The sequence below is a fragment of the Gossypium arboreum genome, chromosome 5, assembly GCF_025698485.1.
Source record: "Gossypium arboreum isolate Shixiya-1 chromosome 5, ASM2569848v2, whole genome shotgun sequence".
NCBI classification, from domain to species: Eukaryota; Viridiplantae; Streptophyta; class Magnoliopsida; order Malvales; family Malvaceae; genus Gossypium; species Gossypium arboreum.
This window is the reverse complement of record NC_069074.1, coordinates 4,509,797-4,534,511: the sequence shown is the minus strand read 5'-3', so window position 1 is coordinate 4,534,511 and position 24,715 is coordinate 4,509,797. Positions and strand designations below refer to the sequence as shown.

Sequence of the window (24,715 nt, the reverse complement as noted above, 5' to 3'; positions counted from 1 at the left end):
ATAAAAAAATATAAATGAATTTCTATGAAATGATTTTATGAGATTCAGCCAATTGTCTTGATCGTGGGATATCATTGAGAAATAGGAATCTATGTTATCAAAAGATTTCTTGCGATTATTTCTAGTACTTATTGATCAAAAATGGTGATATTGTTCCTCCATTGATCAAGAATTTCGATTTTTGAGAAATATTATGATCATCCAATAAGAACAGTTTCAATTTTTTCAAATGAATGATTTGAAGACCTATTGATTCTAACAACTGATTGCAAAGTTATTATTTGAACCTTTCAATTCATAGATGTAGATCTCAGATCTTTGAATGGGGATATTCTCGAAACTCAAAAAGAAAAAAAGAAGTAAGTTGGACAAAAAAAAACGAAGTAACTTAGACAAATTTTTTTGTCGATAACCTCAGACCAATAAATCAAATATTGATTAATATGTAATCAATTGAGCACTACTTGAGAACGGCTCTTCCGCTCAGAAATAAAATGTTATAATAGTTGATAATCATCGTACCAAATTCAAAATTTTCACAAATCCAACTCCACCAACTTTACTGTTTTACCTTCAGCTTATGGTTTGGAAGGTAGATGTAATCAAATCATATATGTCACAATTAATTAACTGAGAGATTGAGATTCTAGAAAGCAGACAACTAAATAATATATAATGTGAAAAATTTTCATGTAAGAAATAATACAAAGTATTGCATACTACGTCCATCCACTTCCTCCTTTATTTATAAAAATAAAATAAAAAAATCCAATCCGTATACAAGTAAACGCGTGTGGATGGAATACCAGTAAGAAAACGCAATGCTGGTGGCGGAACTAAAATTAGTTAATCAGTGGTCTGTTGATATCACCAGAGCCTGATAACCCCTCCGGCAATGGCAGATTCAGCTCTGAACATATTAGCTCTACAATCTTTGCAGTCACACCCCCAAATGACAATTTGTTCAGTGTCACTGCCATGGCAAAACGGTTCTTTACATCACAAAAACCTGTGGATCCCCCCATTCCCGAGTGCCCGAACCCACTATACGACCCGTCCCCATCTTTGGATTTTAACCTCCTAAATCCCAGTCCAAATACCCCATCTCTTAAACACATATTCTCATATTCACCCACTCCCATAAATGCCTCATGAACCCTAGGGTTTGAAAATATTTTGCCCTTCTTGTTTTCAGGACCTCCCCCCTTACTTGTATCCCTGCTACTTTTGCTACACTTCTCTTCGTCGTCATCGTCCTCCTCGATCCTGATGTAAATGTTTTGCCTACCATCACTTCTTTCATTCTTCACACCACCATCCACCTTACCCTTTTGCTTTTCATCGGTCTTTTTCGAAGGAAATTTGGGGATATGCGGATGGCTGCCAAGCGGTGGATTTGAAGCAGAGGAATGTGGTGGCAGTACCACACCGCAATCAGCTAAGGCTGCATAGTAGCGTGCAAGTGCACGAGCTGAGCAGTGTCCATTAGCAGCAGGTACAATAGCACGACGGACGTTAAGCATATTAAAGAAAGCAGGCAAGTATTCTGCAAGTTCACTAATGTTGTTTAGCTGGAAAGTCGAGGGCATCTCAGCTCGATTCCGCATTTCTGAGAGCTTCTTCAGATCATCTGTATCTAGTGTCAGATTAGCAAGTCGAGCTTCCACACCTGGAGAGAAGGTGTCAAATATTAGTAATGTGTATGAAGTGATTTCTACATAATGAATCAAGAACATAAAGACAGGAGTTTGAATTACCAGGAGGGATTCCAACATATAGCTCGCCTTCAATTTTGAGAGGACGAATTAAAGCCTCCTCAAGAATTTCCTGGAATTTCTTCCCAGAAGCATGCTGTATCACCCAAGCAAATAAATTAAAACAGATTATATGCGTTAACTTGCAAGACAAAGTTCCTACAATTTCGAGTCAGTCAAAATGTTAGAACGAAGAATCTGAGGATGATAACAACAACTAACCATGTAGGAAGCATGACATGTGTTATCACTCAAAATATTACAACAGAAGCCAACATTTTATTTCCTTATTATTGGTAAAGCCACTATCAGTACAATTGGAAAAGACATTATTTAACCACTAAGAGAGAAAAAGAGATAAAAAGAAACAAACATCCTAACGCAAGAGAGTTCAGAGAAAACATATCAACTTTCCAAAAGAATTTAACATCACTAAGCTAAGTAAAAAAAGATTATTAACATGTTTGGCCTTCCCTCCAAGAGAAGGATATCCGGATAGCTTCATTTGAATTCAAACAATACTATTGAAAGCTTATGTGTCAATAGTGAACCCTCACGACTACCAACTCCAATAGTCCTCCAACCTCTTTATTACTCAGAATCAAGCATGAATATCGAACATGGATGAGTTCACTTTTTTCTTCAATATTTCACCAATTTTGGGGTACTCGGAGAGATCTTTAAGAAAAATGAAGAGTCAGAGCAACATAGTTCTTCTCATCCCCAACAATATTGAAACATTTAAACCTTTTCATCATTCCCAGGAGCAACATAGCTCCACTCATCCCAAACAATATTGGAACATTTAAACCTTTTCATCATTCGAAACAGATACCATAATGGAATTAAAACAAACACAGATATCAGGAATGTAGCATGATATAAAATCTTAAGGCTCAATAAGTATATGGGAAAGGGAAGGAAAATACTGCTTCTGTCTCAAACTTTAACATTAGCACCCTGTTTTTCTTTTCCATTTGCATCTTAAAAACACTGAGGTATAGTGATATAATCCAATGAGTGAGCATGAGAAAATACCTCAATTATTCCGCCACATAGCCAGCCAAAAGATAGATAATGATACAACTGCTGCTTCCCAGGTTCAGTCTCAGGTTGTGATGCTTCAATCAGTTTCAAACATGCATCCCACTCGGTCATTAGGAAAGCATTTTCTCCTCTAAGGTCAGCCAATGCATTGTGCAAACCAGATGTATGGTTAAGTATATGATGAACCTGAAAGGGAAACACTCAAAGAATTATTATGAATTCTAAACGGTGGTTATCCAAACTTAATAGGTTTTTTATGCACATGATTGTAACCTTTATGTGCTCCTTTCCATTTCCCCTAAATTCTGGCCAAATATTTGCAACATTTTCATCAAGTTTGAGTTTTCTGCAAGACAAGTTACCATTTGTTAGAGACCAAAAAATTTGCATAACTTTTGACTTTTTCTAAGTTTCTTCTATGAAAAAAGTTGCATGTTATTTGCAAAATTTGAACCACTTATTCCTTCATATACGACATATTTTGAAGACATGCTAATTTCTGGATTTTGCAGGATAATGCATCCAAAGACATTTTTAACATTAAACTTTACCCATTGTCTACCAGCCAGTGTAACATTCCTGCAGTTATACCCTTTGTCGCAGAAAAGACAGAAAAAAGTGTATCAGGCTGAACTGGGCGAGGATCGTATCTTCCAAGTACTCCAGCAGCAGTGTCAATAATAACCTCCCCATCTTTGTATGCACATACCTTAAGATAAAAATTGAAAATATTATCAGAATCAGCTGTTTTTAAACTACAGCCTATGCTTTATGATTGTAAATTAGCAGTTAAAATACCAAAAGCGCTCTTAATTCTATAATGGAACAACAATAAGTATGATGTCCGCTATTGCAAAGCATATTACACATATTTTCCCTTATTTCTTGCTTTTATTACATCTAAAATGTTCATCCAAGAAGGAATTCTAATAGATTCTAAGGTTGCATTTGGTAGATAGGTAGGAATGAAGATTTCAAATTTAATATAAATTGTGTGATAAAGCACATGTAAATATGATTATTTCAAATTCATGGATTTATTAAATTCCTATTTAGTGGTGATTTGGCAAGATCTATAGGAAATTGTGAATTAAAATTCATCTTATTGTATCCTTTCAAAAATATAAACAGATTCAAGTGTACGTATTTCATTATTACATTTACAGTGTATTCCAAACCATATACAAATCCACTCTCACATTCATCTTTGCAAACAAAGAATAAATGCATTAAAAAACAACTCAATCCCAAATGCTTTTCCAGGAAAACATGGACGGCAGTAGGGTTAAATCTATACATTAGATATATCAACATATTTTGAGACCATACAAAGCATGCTAATGTGCTCTCAAAGATACTTATAAAGGTTTACGTAATCCTACTGCACTGCATGAAATAGAAATACTATGGGGTTTCAAATGCTTGTTTAAAACAGTCTCAACTATTCAAGCAATTTCAAGGCACAAATAACTGGGTTGAATAAATCACTAGATAAGGAAGAAGAGTGGAAAAGAAGAGGGAGAGCCTTTGGATGCATAAGCGGAATAAAGAAATATAATACTAAAGGCCAGTCATCAAGCTTGATTAAAAAAAAGAGGTGCAGACCTGAATCCCTAGTATTTTATCATTATTTCCCAACTCAACTAAGAGCTGCCTCAGCTTGGTCTCCACATCAGAATGTACTGGTGTGTTGTAGATCCACTGTGCATTTGCTGCTGGTGTTTTATTAATGTTTCTGACAATGTAATTACACACAATCAAAGATGAGAATTTGTTTCATAAACTTGACCTTGTAAATTTTAAGATGGACTCACCCTAGAACAGCTTCAGCAAATGGTTTCATGATATCCATATATACAATGCGGACATTCATAGTGGATGAGAGCCCTGAATTTAAGAAACATAAACGATGAATTAGTGAAGGGTGCAATCATTTAACACAACAAGGTGAAGATAGGAATTTCTATTACAGACCTCTCAGAAGATTTAAAACCCGTCCAAAGATTACAATATCACCCGGAAATGCATCAACCTAGAAATAAATCATACTTCGTTAATGACGTATTAAAATAGTCCATAAAAATACCTAAAAAATAAACCATACTTACTGGGTTGAAGCGTTTAACTTCTTTTTGGTTGAGTTGCAACTTTTCCTGTATGGCCTTCATGTTTTTTTCTCTTTGTTCGGCCAAAGATTTCAAGTTTTGCTTCATATAAAAAGAAATATCATCAGATGGACTCATTGACAGAAAATTGAGAGGCAAGTAGTGGATCCTTACCTGAGCTTCAGTTGCTGGTGTAGAACTACGGAAGAATACACTTGTTATCTCCATAACCTGCTCAGGCATATCTAGGCGCAGCCTGAGGCCCATTTCTGAGAAGGCAGACAAAAGAGCCACATGGTCACCCTGCAAATGTATTATTTCATAATCAATTGCAGTCATTTCAAATACTCTGGGAAAAAAAAATGTTTGTATGATTGAAACTAGAATAATAGAGGAATATCAAAACTGAAATGAGAACCATATCTCACCTAAATATTCACCTCGCAAAGATGGAGAATTTGGAGAACTAAATTATATTTTAAGGTATAGTGTCATCAAGACCATAAATAAATGGTTTAGATATGAAATAAGAAGAGAACATAATCCTCACATTTAAAGTCCAAAGAAAAGAAACAAGGATAAGATGCAGTTTAAACGAATAGTGGTATAACATGAATTAGATGAATGTTTAATGGTAAAGCAATGGAACATAAAATATTTGTAAAATTACTGCTCAGGGAAAAAATTTGAGTCATCTGTTATCTCCCTAATGATTTGGGAAAATTACAAAAATATACACATAACAGACAGACACAAACCTCGGCAGAAGCCAAAAACATCTTTGCTAGTGCATGCTTCAGAGAGCTTGATAGTTTTTTTGTAAGACCAAAATCGAGTAAAATTGGACGGTGAGGAGCTTCTTTGCTTACAAGGAAATTTCCTGCAAATAAGTTAACAAGAAATATTTTAAAAGGGAAAAAATTCGCGAGGAAGTAGTATCATGAGGAACAGAATAAACCTGGTGAATAATTTTAACAGAGAAACTGAACCGAGGAAGATACATGGATGAAAAGATATATAGATACATAGACATATGATAGATAAATATATTACAAATAACAGATCATAGAACCAGGATGAGACTAGCTATTAAAATCCATCAACATAGTTGGCAAGACAGAAAGCCATACCAGGATGGGGATCACCATTAAAAAATCCATCAACATATATTTGGTGGGCATATGCACGAGTTATTTCTTCAACTATCTTTTGTTTGTCAATACCAAAAGCTTCCAAAGATGCAGTGTCATTCAGACGAATTCCATCCATGTACTCTAAGATGAGGACACTTTTGGTTGACTGTCATTAAAGCCAAAAGGAAACAGAGTGAGCTTTATGAACTTAAAAGACAACGTAAACCCACAAATGAAGGAATAATCTTTGTATGCTAATCAGATCAGAGGTACAATCAAAAGGAGGAAACTCTTCCTCACATGGAGATTTCACCAAGCAAAAGCAAGAATTTTTATGCACGCAATTTACTTCATTACCACATTCCAGAAAGAGCAAAATATAATGGTAAAACCTAGATCAGCTAGACGTCTCTATAAGGAGATAAGTGCATTGTCAAAGATAAGCAAGGGTGCTGATAACATTTTTTTGGTCTTAAAAGAAATCATAAAAACACTAATCTGAAAGCCTCGAGATTTTTTTTTTATAAAAACACTGATCTTTATCTGACATCAGATCATTTTTGTTTTATGTGAAGTTAATCCAGCACTTCTATTTGTAAGCTAAGGTTTGCTTTTCCAGTTTTCAAATTATCTAGGTGCTTCTTTGACTGTCAAAAAGGTAACAATTTAAGAAGTCATTAATTCAAAGGAATTTTCAATATGTATTGCTCTTCCATGTTAGTACCAATGGTCACAAAAACCAAAATTGTTTCCACTTCTAGATCTTTCATATTCCAGCCCTATCTCTCTTTAATTTACATGATGAAGCATGATATCAGACAAATAATATTTTTGGATGCTCAGATGCTCAAAATCCTAACAGTTTATATGCTCGGATCTCAAGCACTCTGGAATATAGAAGAACACTAATAATATTCAAAGGTTAGCTCGGAATATACCTGAATAACTTCTGGAATCAAAACATTCACGCGGTTGGAAGAGTAGCTCTCACCAGGTGACTTTTTGCAGCCAAGATTTGCAGCCACAGTTCTAGTATTCTCTACAAGACAAATGCAAAATCTGTCAATATATTTGTCTGACAATATATTTGCATGGCTTGACAGAAGAAGGAATTTTGGGAAAGACAATTTAGAAGCCAGACTTGTCCATCTTTCTCCTTTTTGACCTTGGTATTTTAAGGCCCAAAATCTGGTATTCGCATAAAACTTAATGAGGTATTCCATTCCCATGATCCCAATTGTTTGGCTACCTGACCACCTCATGGTCAAAGAATACTATTAGATCTCCACAATACCAACCAGCCACCAGCAGCCATTGAGACTTCACCATGAAACCGATGTCACCACATAACAGTTACCACTATTATCATTACTGTTATGGTCATGACAAAAAAAAAATTCATTTGTCACTGCTTTTCAACCATGACCAGCATTATACCACAATTTCATTACCAGTTCATGCACTAACACCACCTACTGAGCAATTCCCAAAAGCATTTGAAAGCCAAACATCACTGTTCCCTACTGTCACTGAACACAATATTAAAGCTGCCATCACCATTACTACCGGCATTACCACTGATGCATCATCAACTACTAACAAGCACCATTAATCTATCGATCACTGGAAATCAAAGTAGATGAGGAACTATACAAAATTTGAAAAAGAACTTCCTTTCCAGTAATATCAATTTTCTACTTGAAAGCTTCGCCAGTTTCACAACTGTAACTTAACTTTTTCCTTTCAGTGAATTTACAAAACGTATAATCTAAACAGAAAAGAAAACCCATCCTTTTCCCAAATAAAAAAAATAAATGCATAATAAATCATGTTAAATGGTGCATACCAGCTTCATGATCAAAATCAAGCTCTTTAGGGGCTTCTTTGCACCATTCATCTATCATTGGATTAAAGTCATATTGTGGTTCTGCCCAAGCTATCCAGTTCACAATCGACTTTGCATTCTTTAAGTCCTGCAAGATAAAAGCATGTCCAACAACCATATAATGACAGCAACTCTTACTTTCACTCCATCATCTAAAATGCCAAAGCATGCAAACCTCCAATATGATTGCTTTGATGCCATCATGCTGAACTTTAACCACCACCTCTTGCCCATTGAGTAAAGTTGCTCGATGGACTTGCGCAATCTGCATAGAATAAAAGATGTCCTCATTTGTCAATAAGATTTTCAAGGAAATTAGTTTAATTTCCCTCAGGAGAACAAAGAAAACACTATGGTCCTTACTGATGCTGTTGCCAAAGGTTTTTCCACAAATTCAGCAAAGAGATCATCCATGCTCTTGCCAAACTCTTTCTGTATAGTCCGACAAACCTGTGTAAATAAAAAAAATTATAAATAAGCATTAAATCAATAAGTGCATACGGAAGGACTGATGGGAAGACTAACAAAAACAATCATATATGAACTTTCCATTGAGCAATAGATATGTGTAGAATCAATTGAAAGTTACACATAAATAGGTTTCAACTGCATTGTTCTTCATGTTACTCCCCTCCAATTTTATCCACATCTTAGTAGGATTTCTTACGGCTCCTTTACTAAAGCCATTGGAGATCATCTAATGCACTAAGCTACCGCTTGTATTAGCTTTTTAAGGAATTCTAGGTCTAACCTTAGGATTATATCAAAATTTCTCTCACTGCCAATATAGTGGTCGGCAGGAAACCATGTCAGTCTTCATTCCTTCTTATCCTTCTCTGAACCACAAAGGGTTAATGTCTTTTATGAATTAAAAGTACTCTTGATTACATGTAAATTAAATTTCTGAAATAAAAGTCTACTAGCAGTTGCATAATTTCTTTAAATAATTTACAAACATGGCCTTTACTCAAATAAAATGGAAAATGGATGAACGCAGCAAAATCCAACTAGTTTGAGCACACTGCGATGATTCCTCAAAGCCATATATGTAAGACTTAATTTTTCCCAAGCTAATAATTTTCCAAATATAAGTTAATTTTGTATAAGCAAAAGCACTAGGTAACCAAGTTATATCCATTCATGGTGGCATATATGTACACTGCAAACAACCTGACAATAACATCTAGTCCTCACACTGCACATGGTGACTAAAATCCAATAAGCATGGCAGTTTCCATATCTTGGGTTGGCAAACCATGGTATTACTTGGTCATCAATCATCACCATAAGATACTTTGTATTTTGTAATACTTACATGCATAAACTACAACGTGGGATCATAGGCATAACAACCTAAAACCAGATCAATTGAGCAGGTAGGCAATCGAGGAGAACTTCTAAACCACTAAATCCCATTCTCTTGTTAGTCAGAATGATAATACAAGGTAATAAATTGATCTCTGAGCATCAAAATATAGAGTTATTACCTCTTTTAAGGGACGAGGAGGAAGAGAATCTTGTAGTTGCTTGAGAAGGGATATATACGCTTCAGGAAGCACATCAGCACGTGTGGATAAGTACTGCCCAAGTTTCACCCATAAACCTTCCAACTTTATTATCAAACTGAGAACACGCTTAGCATTGCGCTCGTGAGCCTTTTCCCATAAAGCATTTCTTTTTGATTTGCTAGTCCACTTCCCTCTTTGCTGTACAGCCTTCAGAAAACGTAGAATGCAGGTGAATTTGACTGTCCAAGCATCAACTCAGAATAGAAGTGAGAACCAAGAAATTTTACCTTATAATCCAAGTAGATTATCAAAGCAGCTGTGAATACTTTCATACGTCTTCTATAAATGTTTCCCCACCCCATAATGTTCTTCACAGATTTCTGGGGACGAAAAGGAATGATCAGATTGTATTACAGTACACAATTGGATGAATGAACACCAGCACGAGCACTCATGGTTGGGAAGATCAGCAAGAGTTGGAAACAGCTAAGAGTTAAGTTTATGAAATATAGAATATGAATTAAATTGATTGCCATTTTATCAACATCAATAGGTACAACAATGTAAAATTTACTATTTAGTTCCTTTTATCCTCGACTCATACACTGTTTCACCAGGATGCATCTAAACCCTCTATTGAAGCTCAAATTAACTAACAAAACCCACACCTTTTGCTCATTCAATAATACTCATATCTATATCTGTATATTCTGTGCTCTTTCTGGCAGAATGAATTATTAGAAATTTAATTACGTAAAAGAAAAAAAAGCTTATTAGAAGAGATCAATAATTAAAAACAAAATTAACCTTTAAGATGCAATACTCTTGAGTCCCAGTCAACAAAGCAGACAACAAATAACAATTGGAACTCCCTAAATAAATTATTTATTAGTATCATTTATTGGCAAGACACATCAAAGGGTGAACAAAGGAACACGCTCGGATTGAAATTTCAATGAATTGAAGAGAAAGAAACAATTTGCAACAATTGCACAGGCGAATACAAACATGTGTGCGTGATCGCACGCGTGTATATAGATATGATGATGAAGATGAAAATAAGCTTACTGAAATGGAATTCAAAAACAGGAAAGTTCTGGATGGGGAAACCCAGACAGCGTACACCACAACGCTAACAGTGATACTTAAGAAGAGAAACCAAGCAAGCATCACCAACAAAATTCCCGCAAATATGAATGATACAATCGTAATTATGTCGGTGGAGGATTTGGCATCAGAATCTTCTCCTGCTTTCCCTTTCCGCAGCAGCGGGCATCTTCTTCAATCTCAATCTTTAATTAATTAATTAATTAATAATCGCTATTCGAAACCAAACCGACGAAGATTGACCACGTCATCCTCCTAATTTTCAAAGACGACCACTCGTTGCGTTCAAACTCTTGCTGTTTCTAGTTGAGGCCCAAGATTTTTGACCATTAGCGTGGAGTCTCAGGGAAGGGTACAGCCGTTGGATGAGGAATGTCGGAATCCAATCCAAGCCGTTAAGTTTGATTCAACGGCCTGCCTAGACTTTTTCTCTCTTTTCTCTTTCCCTTCCGCACTCATGAATTGCTTTGGAAATTCATAAAACCAACAAAAAGAAAAACTTTTTCTTTTTCTTACACCATATAATAGTAATAATAATATCTTATTTAGCGTTTGCCGTTAAGGTGGTTCAACGGCGTGCCTAGACTTTTCTTGTTTGTCTTCCCAGGCATCACCCCACTGCACATGATTCACGAATTTCTGGAAATGAACAAAATTCTTTGACCTTTCCTTTTTCTTTGGTATAAAATATGTAAGGGTTAATTCCACCCAAAAGTCCTGAAACTATCGTTCAAATCTTAAATTAGTCCTTGAACTTCAAAAAGTTCTAATTAAATCCATAAAATATCAATACTTGATAAACAGGTCTTTTCATCAACCTATCTACCATCTAGACATCAAATGCCTGTTCAGATCTAATATAAAACTATTTAAAAATTTTGAATCCAATTAGAAAATATGTGTATACCACATAACATATTAAAAACAGAAAAAAGTATTTTAATTATTTCATAATTAAATATCCAGTTGATTCATAACTTTTTATATTTTTCATATTCATCTATATTTGAGATTTATGGTTATCTCTTTCAGTAATATCGTTTTTAATATTTGAATCTATATTCCCTTATTTAATCGCGATATAATTAAGATATTTTAAGTATAGAATAAAGAATAAGAATTTGAATAATAATAATAAAGGTAAACTATTAAAATAGTCAGTTTTGTTTATCTCAGGTTACATTTTAGTCAATTATATTTGAAATGTTAAGTTTCGGTTACTTACATTAACATGTTATAACATTTGAGTCACTAGGCCGTTAATTACCATTAACGGTGTAATAGTAAGTTGACATAGCACGTTAAATCATCGTTTTTGTTTGAAATGATGATTTAACGTGTCACGTCAGCTTACTATTACACTGTTAACGCCAACTAATGGCTCAATAACTAATATTTACAACACGTTAACGTAATTGACTGAAACGTAACATTTCAAACATAAATGATTAAATTGTAATATGAGGTAAACAAAAGTGACTATTTTGATAGTTTTCCCTAGTAATAAATAAAAGGAATGGGTTTTAGTGTATTTGGATTATTAGACGAACCTTGGGCAAAGCTCGAACCGTCAACCTATAGGAGTTGAAAGTTGGCCCAGTTAAAATTAATCAGCGAGAGCAGCCCACATTGTTCGGGCCCTCAAATAAAATTAATATTAAATTTATTATAAAATTACATCTTATAATAAAAATTTTTATTTGAATATTAATAGAAAAAAAATGTTTAATTTAAAATAAACTGAACACTACAGAATAAATTAAATTATATTAATTTGATATAATTATTAGAATATAGAATAGAATTATCTAATAAGGTTTAATAGTATTTTTAGAATTAAAATATTTTTATGTTGGTTTTATATATATATGAGCTATCTTTACTGTCAGTTAAATTTTTATCTCTCAAAATGTAAAGTACCAATTTACCATAACTTGGTTAAACTTAGTAGTAGTTGAGATAAGTAATTATCTAACATATTTCTGTATACAATTAGGTGAGGTTTTATTTTTAATTGCCTCACCAACCCCATCCTATCTGCCTCATTTTTTGCGCCATTCAAACTCAATAGTAACAGCTACGATAGCAATCTCAAGTTTCAACCCTACGTCCTCATCGAACGCCACCACGTGTTTGCAAGGGCAACCGCAAATAGAATAATGAACCAAGCCAACCATTCTTTTCCGCTGCCGCTTTAGCCCTAGTGCGGAGAAAAAACTAATGTAAAGTTGAAAATCGACCAGTAGAAATATTATTTTAGATATTGATTATTTTTAATATTTATTAAATAATATCCAAAAATTATAAAATAATAAAGTAAATCTGAAAATTCAAATTTTAAAATTACTATAAAAATCCAAAAACTTGATTAAATCGAATCCAATTATCATAAATAATTCGAAGCAAGTATCCATTCTACATACAATCAACTCATATCTTCAGTAAAATTCAGTGTAAATTGCCACGTTTGTCTAGACTGACAACACATATAGAGCAAAAGAATTTTCTTTTTCTTTTTCTTTTTCTTTTTTCTTTTTAAATTTTATTTTTCATAATCAATTATTAGATCTCCTCCATAAAGATTATCGATATCGACCTTCAACAAGAAACAGCACATCCCCAATAATACCGAGGAAGAGGAAGTTGAAAACCCTTGGGCTGTCCCTTGGTGGGTGTTTCTTTAGGTTTTCTTGGTCGCGACGATTTTCAGTGGCTTGTAAATGGCAGCGTATAGGCTCCTGATTTTCTCCCTCTTTTTGGCCCTAGTTTTCACCAAGATTGGAGCCGATGCCTCAACTGAACCGCTGCTTGAATCGGACGCCGCCGATTCTTCTGCTCTTAAGATGGAGTTGGATCAACTGAAGTCTAAGATCCGTCTTCTTGGTTAGCTTTCTTGTCCCCGATTCTCATGATTACTCCTCTTGATTACTTTTTTTTATTTATCATTTTCTCTGCTATATTCTATTTCAGATTTAAAGACTTTTACTTTAGACCCACTAATCTAGATTACTTTGTTTTATTTATTCTACTAGTACTGACTCTTGTGATGAATTGACTTTCCAATTTGGTTATCTACTTACTCATCTTCATGCTGTAATCGTTGCTAGTCTATCAATTAGAGTGGTTAAGCTTGGATTTTTATTTATTTATTTATGTATTTTTATTTGGTGAAAGTTCAAACGTTTTCAAATGCGGACTTCTGGTTCATCTTTGTTCGCTAATTACAATCTTTTTTTTTCTCCTCCTATAAAGAATCAAATGTTGAGGAGAAAATTCGAGAACTGAAAACCAAGGATGAGATGATAAAGCAGAAAGATAAAATTATAGAAGAAAAATCTGACACCATGGCATCGTTGCACTCTGAATTATCATCTCTTCAGGTGTGTAAATTCTTTACTTTGTTTTCTTGTTTCTTAACTATAAATTAGTTGCATGGTGAAAAGAACGAGATTTACTGATGGCAAGGGCTTACTCCCATCCTTCGGATGCTAAAAGTTATACTTCGTTGTTTCTTAGAAAAAAGGAACCTCAGATGCTGAGGAACGGGTGGGAAAAGCTCATGCGAAAGCTCTTGAATTGCAGAAACAGGTATTTTCTTATCAAGGATGTTTCTAGTTTTACAGATAAATATAGCTTTTATGTAACATTCTGATATTACTTGTTGTCCAGGTTGATAGACTTAAAACTGAACTAGAAGCAAAATTGAAGGAAAAAGATTATTTGGAATCCCGTGCAACTAAAGCTGAGAACAAGTTGAATGAATTGAATTTGCAGCTAGAGAATGTAAGTTTCTTCATCTCTTTTTCCTCTTTGTTTTGCTATAAGCGTGAGAAACTCCAATTGTTTTGTTGTTTTGCTCTGCCATCATTTTACAGCTTCAAAAGATCAATAAGGAACAGGAGAACAAACTAGCAAAAACTGAGCGAGCTCTAAATATTGCAGAGGTATGTTATGGCTAAATACGTGCAATATCATACTTTGCTCTAGACAATGGTGCCGGAGTTAATTTTCTGACTATGTAAATATCTTTTTTTAATAGGAAGAACTGATAAAGGCAAAGTTTGATGCCACTTCAAAGGCAAATGAGTTGATGGAGGTATTTTTATCGGTTCACAATGCTGAGCTATCTGTTTGGAATTCTTTTGGACCTCCTTGTCACAAACATTTCTAAGTGAACTTAGTAAATTGTGTATACGATCTGCTGGTTGAAGTAATCTTTCTTAAGCTAAAGGAACTAACAAATATTATGGGTTTTTGCTTTGGGAGGTTCATTAGACAGGGTTAATACTTTAAGGACAGCAATTGTTGCTTTATTTGATTTGTCCCTTACAACCTTTGTTTCGATGGGTTTTCTTTATCTGTAGTTTCTATTAATTGGAGCTGTCTTCGATATCTGAAACTGTAAATTAAAAATTTTAATTAGAACTAGGATGTTAATTTTATCAAATTACCTGTACTAGGTCAAAATAGTCCAACATGTACTCTTATTGATTATTAACTGGAGATTTAGCAACAAAGATGGAAGTCTTTTTTTTTTTTTTTTTAAGGAACATGGTAATACGAAATAGTCTAATAGTGATGATTGCAATCAGGTTCACAGCGCATGGCTTCCACCTTGGCTTGCTACACAGTTAATTCGTGGTCAGGTAAATTTAGAATGAAATTTTATGTTTTGTATTTACTACAGAAACAGATCTCCCGTGTTATTCTATGAACTTTCTTGCTGTAGGCCTTCATTCAGACACATTGGAATCAGCATGGAAAACCAAACATGGATATGGTGATCCAGAAGGTATTGTTTTTATTCTCCTTTACTGCCATGTGGTGCCTTTTAGATCTTACAGGTTAAAACAGGTATATATTTTGTCATTTTAGGTTTCCAATCTCATAATAGGTGCAACATTGCTGATGAGCATATACATCATATTATTACAACTACATAATGTTCATATTTTATGCAGGCTCTAGAGAAAAAGGCCTTAGCTAAAAAGTGGGCTGAACCCCACATGGAAGCAATTAAAACCGTACGATTCTTCTGAAGCTGCTATTTCCAAAGTTATTATGAATTTCTTTCTAATCAAAGCTGCATTCTTATTATCTTAATCTTTACTGTTGAAGAAATGGGTTCCAGCTGCTAAGGATCAGTGGGTGGCGGTAACTACATATGCTGAACCACATGTGCAATCGCTCACTGCAAAAACTGTTGAAATTTATGAGGTATCGAAGGCTACAATAACTCCTCATATTATCAAAGTTCAAGAAACAGTTGATCCTTACTTCCAGGTATGTGATACTCCACATCTCCACCATGTCTTTTTTCTGTGTTGACATGCTTCCTAAAGCACAGGTTTCTTGATTACAGGAAGCCAAGAAGTTCAGTAAGCCATATATTGATCAGGTTGCTACTTTAGCAAAGCCTCATGTTGATAAAATTTCTGTGGTGGTGAAGCCCTATACAAAGGAGGTAGTTAAAGCTTATGGGAGGTTTTTGGAATTGGCAACAACATACCATCAACAGGTACATTGTGAGAAACAGGGCGTGATCTGGCAAAGGGATTGAAACTCTAAGCATGATTTGTCTATTTGTAATCTTTAGTTGTTTTATTGAGGTCACCAAAGTGAATTTGAAGGAAAGGTAGTTATGGAAAGTGAAAATATGGGTTATCATTTGTTACTTTTTGAAGTTGCCTTGATCCATTCATGCAAGGAGGTATTCACATTATTTTTATTTCCTGTTGAATGTTTTAGAGGGTTAAGAATTGCAATGGGTAATGAGTTTAAGTTTTCTTTTACTAGTAGATTAACTTGAATAATTTGCTCGACTTTGGTGTAATGGTCTCCTAAATTTTGTGGCATACCATGTTGGCTGCACTACAAAAAATGTGGTTCAAGTGGAGCTTTCTTCTTTATTAATTATGTTGCAATCTGGTATCTGAATATAGTATTTTTTTCAGATTGTTGTTACCTCGTTGCCTTTGAAGTGGTGTTATTTTTTAAATATATCATAGTTTATCCAACTGTTGCTGCTGTACTCTTTAGGTTCAAGCCTCTGTGCAAGAAAATTTGAAGAAGCATGAGCTGACAAGACCTCTTGCAACCAAAGAGCTTGAGTGGTTTGCGGTAGGTATATAGTAGTTGTGTAGCGTACCTTCCTATTTCTGTCAGCTGAAATCAGATTATTTAATCCTTTCTTACTTGGCTCAAAGAAAACAACTTCTCTTGGTTTAATGTCAGGCATCTGCTCTATTGGCTCTACCTATTTTTATTTTGTTCAGAATATTTTCAGCAATTTTCTGGTCAGTCTCTTAATTATCTATGCTGTCTTTTGGTGCATTTTCTATTGTTCTAATAAGATTGATGTAGTTTGCCGTAAATAACCTTGTCTTCACCATGTCAAAAACTTTAATTTTTGCAGCAAAAAGACAAAGAAGCGTGTTCGACATACTAACGCAACCCACCATGGTCGTCGTAAGGGCAAAAGGGGGCACACAGACAAGTAGACTGCGTGTATTTAGGTTTTGGTCTCTTAATGTTGGGAAATATTAGAGGTATACTTCTGCGGTTGCGTAATAATGAGACTTAATATATGATAGGTTCTGCAGCTGATGTAAAAATTTGATTTCATGGATTCCTACCGTGTTGTTCTGCATAGATTTGCGACTTAGATTGCTACTAACTATGCTGTTTGTATTTATGGCAGGCTAACTGCACGTGTGTTTTTACTTTTTAGGGGCTCTAGGTGATCATGTTGGGTATGGAGCTGTGGTGTCGCAATTGGAAGTATTTAATCTTCTCTTACCTCTCAAGGTCCCTGGTTTTAATATTATTATTATTTTTTGGGGAGGGTGTGGAATTAGAAAAAGTTAAGAACCCTAGTGACGCTATAAGGTTGAAATCTTGAGATTCCTAGTTGTAGGAGTTGTGTATTTTATTTATGTTAGTGTAATTTTATTTTATTTTGTTTTTCTTTCTACTGGATTCACAAACGAAACAACTCAGTCTCTGTTTCAGAAATCATCATATACTTTTTGAGACATCCAAGAGGTTTTATACTCTTTATCTTGTCTGTGTCCAAGGATTGCTGTTTGTTTATTGCCTACTTTAGCTCGTCTCTGGATGGGATTCCATGGGAGAGCGTTGCAATTTCCACTTTCCACCGACTCTATATGCAAAGGCATAGACCATTCCAAGGGATTGCCATGGCCAGCGAGGCCAACTGCTTCGCCAAGCTTCTGTATTCAATAGCTGTTTTTGCTATGATCCATTATCCATGTTTGAAAGAGTAGTATCTTGAACCATATAATTAACTAATTATAAAATTTAAATATAATATGGTGAACTAATTGAAATTTAATGTCCTGCAAATTGAGTTTATTTATATTTATGCTATTATAAAATACTTAAAGTTCGTGTTTTGTTTAAATTTTATTGTTTTTGATTTTTAAAGAAAATATTACTAAAAGCTACTTTAATTAGAAACTTATCATTTTATCAAAGATGTTTTTTACCGAAGTTTTTATTGTGATTTATTGTAGTCATTTATAATTTTACATAAAAGAATTTTTTTTCTTTTTTTGCTAAATGGATGGTCGATATTTCATTTGTATCTGTTAGTCTAAAATTTTTCTTTTTTGTTCCGAGTCTATATTATTTCGTAGTAGTAAAGCAGTTATTGTACGTATACATATATCTAAAACGTTCAATTTTCTTAGTTTTAAGGGCAGTCCATAAACAATTTTGTAGAGATTGTATAGATTGTTTTACATCTTTATATCCTTATGTATAGATTGTTTCTTTCTTCAATCCATGATGACTAGATCATGTATAGGTGTAATAGGTAAAAGATGCGTATGTTAGCATGAGTATGGATGTAGAACATCGCAGCGTACAAAACAAAAATATTATTTTTTGCGTACAAAACAAGAGTAATAGCGTGGGAATAGATTTCCTCTGCCCTTATTGCGTTCTCTCGAATGCTATGCGGCCACGTATAATATTTATCATCTTGTTTTAACGTCATATTATTTTTTTAAAGGACAAAATATTAACAAAAACATTTTAGTTAAATCTCAAAATTCAATATTAAATTTCAGAAAAAAATTACAATACTTAAATCTATGAAGGAAAATAATATAAAAATGATTCAAGATCTTGAAAGACAAATTTCTCGTATATCACTTAAGTGACTAAAGATTTTCTATTGATGATGAATCTTGCACTAGAAACTAACTAAAGCAAGAGTTGCTTAACAATTATTGCTGGACATTAACTGGGGCTTTGAACCCTTGGAAAAATTTTTAGTTAGGTTGTTTAAAATTTTAAATTAATAAAAGTAAAATTGTATTTTGATCCCTTAAAATGATAAAAATATAGTTTATTCAAATAGTAAAACTATATTTTTACTACTGTAAAAATTATAATTTTAATTTTGGTTCCCTAGTTTTAGGTTTGCCTTTAACATTAACAAATATATTTTTCATAAAACCTTCTTTTATCATTGTTTGATGGCATTTCTTAGAAGTATAGATTTATCAAAATCTGAGAATTCTTGATTCTCCATACTAAAATTAAACATGATAAGAGATTGACTTTCAAGATCTAAAAGCATACAAATTTAATTGAATATAGCAGTGTAAAAATATGAGAGCTGGAAAAAACACTAAATTGAATGACGTGAATGGATAAAATTCAAAGGGCACTAAAAGAGGCACACAAAAATGAGAGGAAATGTAGTCATGCGGTAATGTTATGTATTGAGGTAAAGTATAGTCCAATCTAATCCAAAAAAATTTCGGTCTCTTCATGACATGGTTATAAATACTATGCGGTGGAGAAAGTGAAATGTGAAGGGTAAAGTGGGGAAAGGGAATAGGTTTGAATGATTCTCGAAGAGAAGTTGAATGGAGGAAGGAGAAAGTTTCGGTTATGAAAGGAGGCATTGCATTACTTTAATCAATTTTTAGGAAATAGGAATTATAGACAAGCAAGCCAACTATAAAAAAATGCAAATATGTTCATATCTGTACACATATGTGCATGCACAATGTTATGTTATATTAACGCGCACGTACTTCCTCAAATAGAATTATACAATCATACAATCCAATAGAGGAGATCGCCATTTGGCGATTGGCGTTTGCTTGCTGCTACACTTACTCTGATCTGATCTGATCTGATCTGATCAATTCAATCTCTCTGCATTTCCAAATTCCAGCTCCAGGTAGGTACTCTTCCTTCTTCCTTTCTAAATTCTAATCCTTGCTTTCAATTTTCTTCTTTTTTTCTTTTGTGAAAGCGATATCTTTTTCCTTTTATCTGATGAGAATATTTCTTTTTTCTTTCTTCTATGATTCCACCTTCTCATATCGCTAATCGCTATTCCAATGCGGGTTTCATTCTTTTTCAATTATAATTTATAGAATTCTCAATCGGAGTATTTATTGAATCCGCTGATAAACACTGCTTGTAGGATCCAATCTTCAAATCCTGTAGCTATACTGATATTGCAATTCTCAGTTGTAATGTGTAATTGTGTATGCCTTCAAACGTTTTGGCTCTTCCTACAATCCCTGTAGCTGTATTGTATATTATTATAAATATATTTCACCAGCAGAGATTCGTTTATATTACTGGCGCATTTTAAAGTTGGTTTTGGATGTTCTTTTCTGATCTTCTACGATTTAATATTTACCTAAAATAGAAGCTAAGGAGTATTTTCTGTGTAATTTTATCTTATATTTAGCTCCTTCAGTCTGCATTGTCGACATGGTGTGTGTATTTGTGTGAATGAAACAAACAATAGTGGCCCTGTCTTACACTCAATATTTTGCTATCTGAACACATGATTTGTAAGGTTTATTATGATGCATGCATCCATCGCTTTGATGCTGATTTTATTTCCCATTTTGCCCTTTTCAGATTATGGTCTAATTCCAATGTCCTGATCGGCATACAATAGTGGTCTTTGCACTCGACAGTGAAGCTGTAAGATGGTGAGATAAGGTAACTGAGCAGCAATTTGAGATACTGGCACGTTGCCTTCAATCTAGATGAAGACAACTTGTCCATGGCAGCTAAATGTAAAAGATTTTCGTATCATGTCTGGTTTAAGAAAGCGCCCGCATCTGAAGAGGCCGTTGTGGATTATTATATTGGTAACTTTTGTGATCATATTCTTGATTACTGCCTATGTTTCTCCTCTATCAAGTTCGACAGCCTGCTATTTCTTTTCATCTGGAGATTGTACTTTGTACCAGTCACCATCATTTCCAGCTAGGGAATTGAGTGATGAAGAGACAATATCTCAGGTTGTAATTAAGGAAATCCTCAACACACCTCCTATCCAATCAGCGGATTCAAAAATTGCTTTCCTGTTTTTGACTCCAGGAACACTACCTTTTGAGCTACTGTGGGATAAGTTCCTTCGCGTAATACTTTGTTCCTTGGTTATCAGTTCTTTTTTTCTTTACTTTGCATCAGTTATGCAACTTTTCATTTGCAAGTATCGCTAGTACTTCTTTTTCATTCTATGTAGATGCTTAGATGTTTTATTGTGATCATTGATTTTCTAGTATGCTTCATGGACTTCTGTATCTGGTTTAGAGAGAGTTATAGATGCTGGTTCCTGATGAACAGTGGTTTTCTGGAGGCTTATACACGCTTTAATACTTGTTTTTAGATTAATTAGTTGAGAAACAGTTCGAAATTACGAATGCTTGATTGAGTTTTAATTCGTGGCCTGTAAGAATTTGTGACTGTTTTATAAGTGCAACTTCTTATCCTTCTCCAAAGTAGGTAGAATTCGATGCTTTAGAAATTTCAAATTTTATCACATCGTTTAATCTTTTGCTACAGGGCCATGAGGGCAGATTCTCTGTATATGTACATGCTTCCAGAGAAAAACCAGGACACACAAGTCAATATTTTATTGGTCGGGACATTCACAGTGAAAACGTAGGTGGACTTTAGCCTTGAAAAGTTTCTTCGAAAAAGTAACTTTAAAGGATGGGCGTGCACATGCAATTTTGATTTTGATGATAACCCCATTTGTTCCCCAATTTTTGATGAATTATATCTTCTTCTTTTCCACAATTTATATCACATGCCTGCTTGAATGTCACTATGTAGTGCCTCCTAAGAAGTAGCTATCACATGCAGGTGGATTGGGGGAAAATTTCCATGGTTGATGCTGAGAGGAGACTGTTGGCACATGCACTTTTAGACCCTGATAACCTGCAGTTTGTGTTGCTGTCAGATAGGTAAAGAGGCATCAGTTTCATGCATAATATTATTATGATCGGTATTTATCTACAATTCTCTTTGTTAAATCTTCTCCTATAGCTGCGTACCACTACACAATTTCGACTACGTCTATAACTATCTGATGCACACTAATGTCAGCTTTATTGACTGGTGAGCATACTGAAACTCCTTTTTATTCTGTCATGTAACTTAGTTCGAATGCCTTTTTCATTGCTTTCCATAAATATTAAGATTTTATAAAAACTAATTTTCCTACATTTGATCTCTCTGTCATCAGTTTTGTGGATCTGGGTCCACATGGAACTGGGAGGTATTCAGAGCATATGATGCCCGAAGTTGAAAAGGCTGCTTTCAGGAAAGGTTCACAGGTAAACCCTTTTACTTGGTATATAGCTTTGAGCTTATTTACCAATCCCAGAAAGATGAGATCAGTTGTTATTACCACGGTCTTTCCAGTTGGCAGCTTTTAGAATAGCTCTGTTGGTTGTTATTGAGATATTGCTATTCCTGCCTGGCTTGCTAATGCAATTTAGAAATATTTTCTTGTTTGAAGTAGGAGCGGCTTCCCTTTTTTCTCAACCAGGCAAGCCTGAAGACTGAAAAATTGACTGAAGTGCAATTGAACTTGCACCTCTTTTTGTAGTCACCGTAGCTTTTATAAGTGATAATTGGTGGCTGGGATGTTGAAACATTTTTTGGTACTTAGGCCGCTAGGGATTGAACGCTAGTCACCAAGACTAAGAATTCTGTACCCTACCAATGACCCACGCAGCTGTTGGCATGTTGGTACAAAATTAGTATGCTTTTTAAGGCAATTTGTATAAAATGTAAAGAGGAAAAGATACCTTAGCTTTCTTTGTTCAGAATTATCACTTCTTTTTTATACTTGTTTGCCACCAACATAAAAACAGAAGAGTCACTATAGATGATATTATACATAAATATGATTCTTAAAAGTTACTTGGACCAGAGGTTAGGATCTATTCTCTCTTAATTTCGTGATCAAAGAAGTTAAACTTTAAACTGACAAAATTTATGGAATCCTAAATCCTCCAATTGGGCTTCTTTATGTCTGATATAATAAAGTGTACCACATTGCTGATCCTGTTCTCTCGTCTTTCCTTTCTATTTTTTTAAAGATGCTCTGCTATATTCCTCTAATTGTTTCTCAGTATGGTAACACTCCTCGTTAATAAAAACGTGTAAATTTTTGTGAGTTGGAAGTTTGTAACAGTGTGTTGGCAGAACACAGTAAGGTTTCGGTGCTAAATATGTTCTCTTTTCAAATAGAGGTGTATTTTTGCAACAAAAACAAATCATGACATTGATATTTCTCATGCATTTAGTTGGTTTTGGTTCATATTTTATTTCAGTGGTTCTCCATGAAGCGGCAGCATGCTATAATAGTTATGGCTGACAGCCTTTATTATTCAAAATTTCGGCTTTATTGCAAGGTATTCTACCCATCATAGTTACTTCATATTGCTTACTCAATGGATAATAAGTTAATTTATCCATGTTCTTAACATACCATCCCATCTTGTTGTCAGCCAAATTTTGAAGGGCGCAATTGCTATGCAGACGAGCATTACTTGCCAACCTTTTTTAATGTTGGTAACATCAGACTTATTTCTACTGCTTGCACGAATAACATACTCTTAATTGTCATTTATTACATACATACAAGTATGACCAACCTCCCTCCTTAACCCAAATATTTTGTATTCTTCAGATGATTGATCCTGGTGGAATCGCAAACCGGTCAGTGACATATGTGGACTGGTCTGAAGGGAAGTGGCATCCCAGATCATTTAGGGCTGAAGATATTTCATTTGAGTTCCTCAAGAACCTTTCGGTACATGCTACATACACTGCTTCTTTCCCAAATGATTTTGGTTTCAGTTTGTTTATAATTAATTAATAATAGATTTCGGTTTTTGCAGTCTATTGATGACGGCATACATATCACAAGTGATCCAAAGGTAAAGAAATAAAAAAAAGGCAATTTATTTTTATGGGTTATTTGTTTGGAAGAAAATAGTAAATAACAGAGTAACAAAGAGGTATTGTGTGTGACATTGTTTGGATGCAGAGGAGAGTCTTTTATGGGCCATGCTTGTGGAATAATGTGAAGAGACCCTGTTATTTATTTGCAAGAAAGTTCTATCCAGACACCTTAAACAGATTGTTGATCAATTTCTCTAATTATACAGCGTTATAAGCTACGGCTTTCCACTTTTGGCCTTGGCTTTTCTGGTAATGTTATTATTCTTTCTCTGGGTTGCTGGGATGAGATGAAATTTCATTCAGCCAGATACCCCCACTCCCACGCTTCCCATTGTTAATTAATTAAGACAAAGTCCCCCATAGTTTTCAATATTTCAATGGTAAATTTTGATTTTATTATTTATATCTATGCTTAATTATATTATCATATATAAATTACATTAATTGTTTGTTTTATATTACGTTATTGTTCTACATATTTTTGTCCAACTATACCAATATAATTATGATTGAACTCGGTTTCTTTAAATGCAAAAGTAATTGTGGTGTAGTTAGGTGAGTGGTAAAAATAGTCTTTAAAAACATTAACACTATATAATAGTTCCTTTTATCTATTAAAATCTGTAAAGCAATTTAATGTTATAAAGAGATAATTATTGTAAATTTAATTTTTATAAAAATAAAACTATATTTTAATTCTAATTTTTAATTTTATTTATATTTATATTTTATTAATAAATTAATAATAATATTTTATTTGAACCTATTTAACTAGCAATTCAGTCATAAACCTAATACATATATTAGCCCAAAAGGTCATGCTCTTTCCATCCTAAAAGCTGCATAATTAAACAATTACTTACTACAATGTAAAAATACATTCCACTATTATTAAGCCAACTATTAA

At 34.1% G+C, this 24,715-nt stretch overlaps 3 protein-coding genes across 6 annotated transcripts; 2 read left to right on the top strand and 1 right to left on the bottom strand.

Annotated features, from left to right (window-relative positions):
• Positions 1 to 644: 644 nt before the first annotated feature.
• Positions 645 to 11,232, bottom strand: LOC108473359 (uncharacterized). The gene is made up of 19 exons (XM_017774870.2): positions 10,501 to 11,232; positions 9,720 to 9,812; positions 9,412 to 9,639; positions 8,288 to 8,374; positions 8,100 to 8,189; positions 7,886 to 8,012; positions 6,978 to 7,078; positions 6,037 to 6,205; positions 5,665 to 5,786; positions 5,081 to 5,209; positions 4,910 to 5,008; positions 4,776 to 4,833; positions 4,616 to 4,688; positions 4,407 to 4,536; positions 3,353 to 3,510; positions 3,075 to 3,147; positions 2,793 to 2,987; positions 1,758 to 1,851; positions 645 to 1,669 (listed from the first exon to the last, which is right to left on the bottom strand). Exons 1-19 carry the CDS (start codon positions 10,600 to 10,602, stop codon positions 843 to 845), a joined length of 2,955 nt encoding a protein of 984 aa, XP_017630359.1. The 5' UTR covers positions 10,603 to 11,232; the 3' UTR covers positions 645 to 842.
• A 1,346-nt stretch (positions 11,233 to 12,578) lies between these two features.
• On the top strand, positions 12,579 to 17,575 carry LOC108473360 (uncharacterized). Of its 2 annotated transcripts, none has more exons than XM_053027751.1 (15): positions 12,579 to 13,422; positions 13,792 to 13,919; positions 14,056 to 14,127; positions 14,209 to 14,322; positions 14,415 to 14,483; positions 14,579 to 14,635; positions 15,132 to 15,185; positions 15,269 to 15,331; positions 15,501 to 15,563; positions 15,658 to 15,822; positions 15,902 to 16,057; positions 16,579 to 16,659; positions 16,774 to 16,835; positions 16,955 to 17,087; positions 17,270 to 17,575. In XM_053027751.1, the coding sequence occupies exons 1-14, from the start codon at positions 13,260 to 13,262 to the stop codon at positions 17,037 to 17,039; spliced, it is 1,332 nt and encodes a 443-aa protein (XP_052883711.1). In that variant the 5' UTR covers positions 12,579 to 13,259; the 3' UTR covers positions 17,040 to 17,087; positions 17,270 to 17,575. The 2 variants fall into 2 exon arrangements, with proteins under 2 accessions (XP_052883711.1, XP_052883709.1); XM_053027749.1 differs by having other exon boundaries at positions 12,923 to 13,422; positions 17,240 to 17,575.
• Positions 17,576 to 19,020: 1,445 nt separating this feature from the next.
• Positions 19,021 to 24,252, top strand: LOC108472515 (glycosyltransferase BC10). Of its 3 annotated transcripts, none has more exons than XM_017774054.2 (11): positions 19,021 to 19,763; positions 20,458 to 20,966; positions 21,394 to 21,492; positions 21,697 to 21,797; positions 21,880 to 21,951; positions 22,079 to 22,169; positions 23,175 to 23,255; positions 23,352 to 23,411; positions 23,534 to 23,656; positions 23,745 to 23,783; positions 23,894 to 24,252. In XM_017774054.2, exons 2-11 carry the CDS (start codon positions 20,589 to 20,591, stop codon positions 24,020 to 24,022), a joined length of 1,173 nt encoding a protein of 390 aa, XP_017629543.1. In that variant the 5' UTR covers positions 19,021 to 19,763; positions 20,458 to 20,588; the 3' UTR covers positions 24,023 to 24,252. The 3 variants fall into 3 exon arrangements, with proteins under 3 accessions (XP_017629543.1, XP_017629542.1, XP_052883712.1); XM_017774053.2 differs by having other exon boundaries at positions 19,094 to 19,759; XM_053027752.1 differs by lacking the exon at positions 19,021 to 19,763 and adding an exon at positions 19,815 to 20,072.
• The last annotated feature ends 463 nt before the right edge of the window (positions 24,253 to 24,715 follow it).

What these genes read in the sequence shown, in the direction of transcription:
- LOC108473359 (XM_017774870.2), bottom strand. Translation starts at nt 10,602, where the DNA reads ATGCTTGCTTGGTTTCTCTTCTTAAGTATCACTGTTAGCGTTGTGGTG. An exon ending in TGTTTTTGGCTTCTGCCGAG is followed by an intron (nt 5,210 to 5,664) that starts GTTTGTGTCTGT and finishes ATACATTTGCAG; the next exon opens with GGTGACCATGTGGCTCTTTT. An exon ending in CACTGGCTGGTAGACAATGG is followed by an intron (nt 3,148 to 3,352) that starts GTAAAGTTTAAT and finishes CTTGTCTTGCAG; the next exon opens with AAAACTCAAACTTGATGAAA.
- LOC108472515 (XM_017774054.2), top strand. Translation starts at nt 20,589, where the DNA reads ATGAAGACAACTTGTCCATGGCAGCTAAATGTAAAAGATTTTCGTATC. An exon ending in TTTGTGTTGCTGTCAGATAG is followed by an intron (nt 21,798 to 21,879) that starts GTAAAGAGGCAT and finishes CTTCTCCTATAG; the next exon opens with CTGCGTACCACTACACAATT. An exon ending in AGTTCCTCAAGAACCTTTCG is followed by an intron (nt 23,657 to 23,744) that starts GTACATGCTACA and finishes CGGTTTTTGCAG; the next exon opens with TCTATTGATGACGGCATACA.
- LOC108473360 (XM_053027751.1), top strand. Translation starts at nt 13,260, where the DNA reads ATGGCAGCGTATAGGCTCCTGATTTTCTCCCTCTTTTTGGCCCTAGTT. An exon ending in GAGCTCTAAATATTGCAGAG is followed by an intron (nt 14,484 to 14,578) that starts GTATGTTATGGC and finishes TTTTTTTAATAG; the next exon opens with GAAGAACTGATAAAGGCAAA. An exon ending in AGGCAAATGAGTTGATGGAG is followed by an intron (nt 14,636 to 15,131) that starts GTATTTTTATCG and finishes GATTGCAATCAG; the next exon opens with GTTCACAGCGCATGGCTTCC.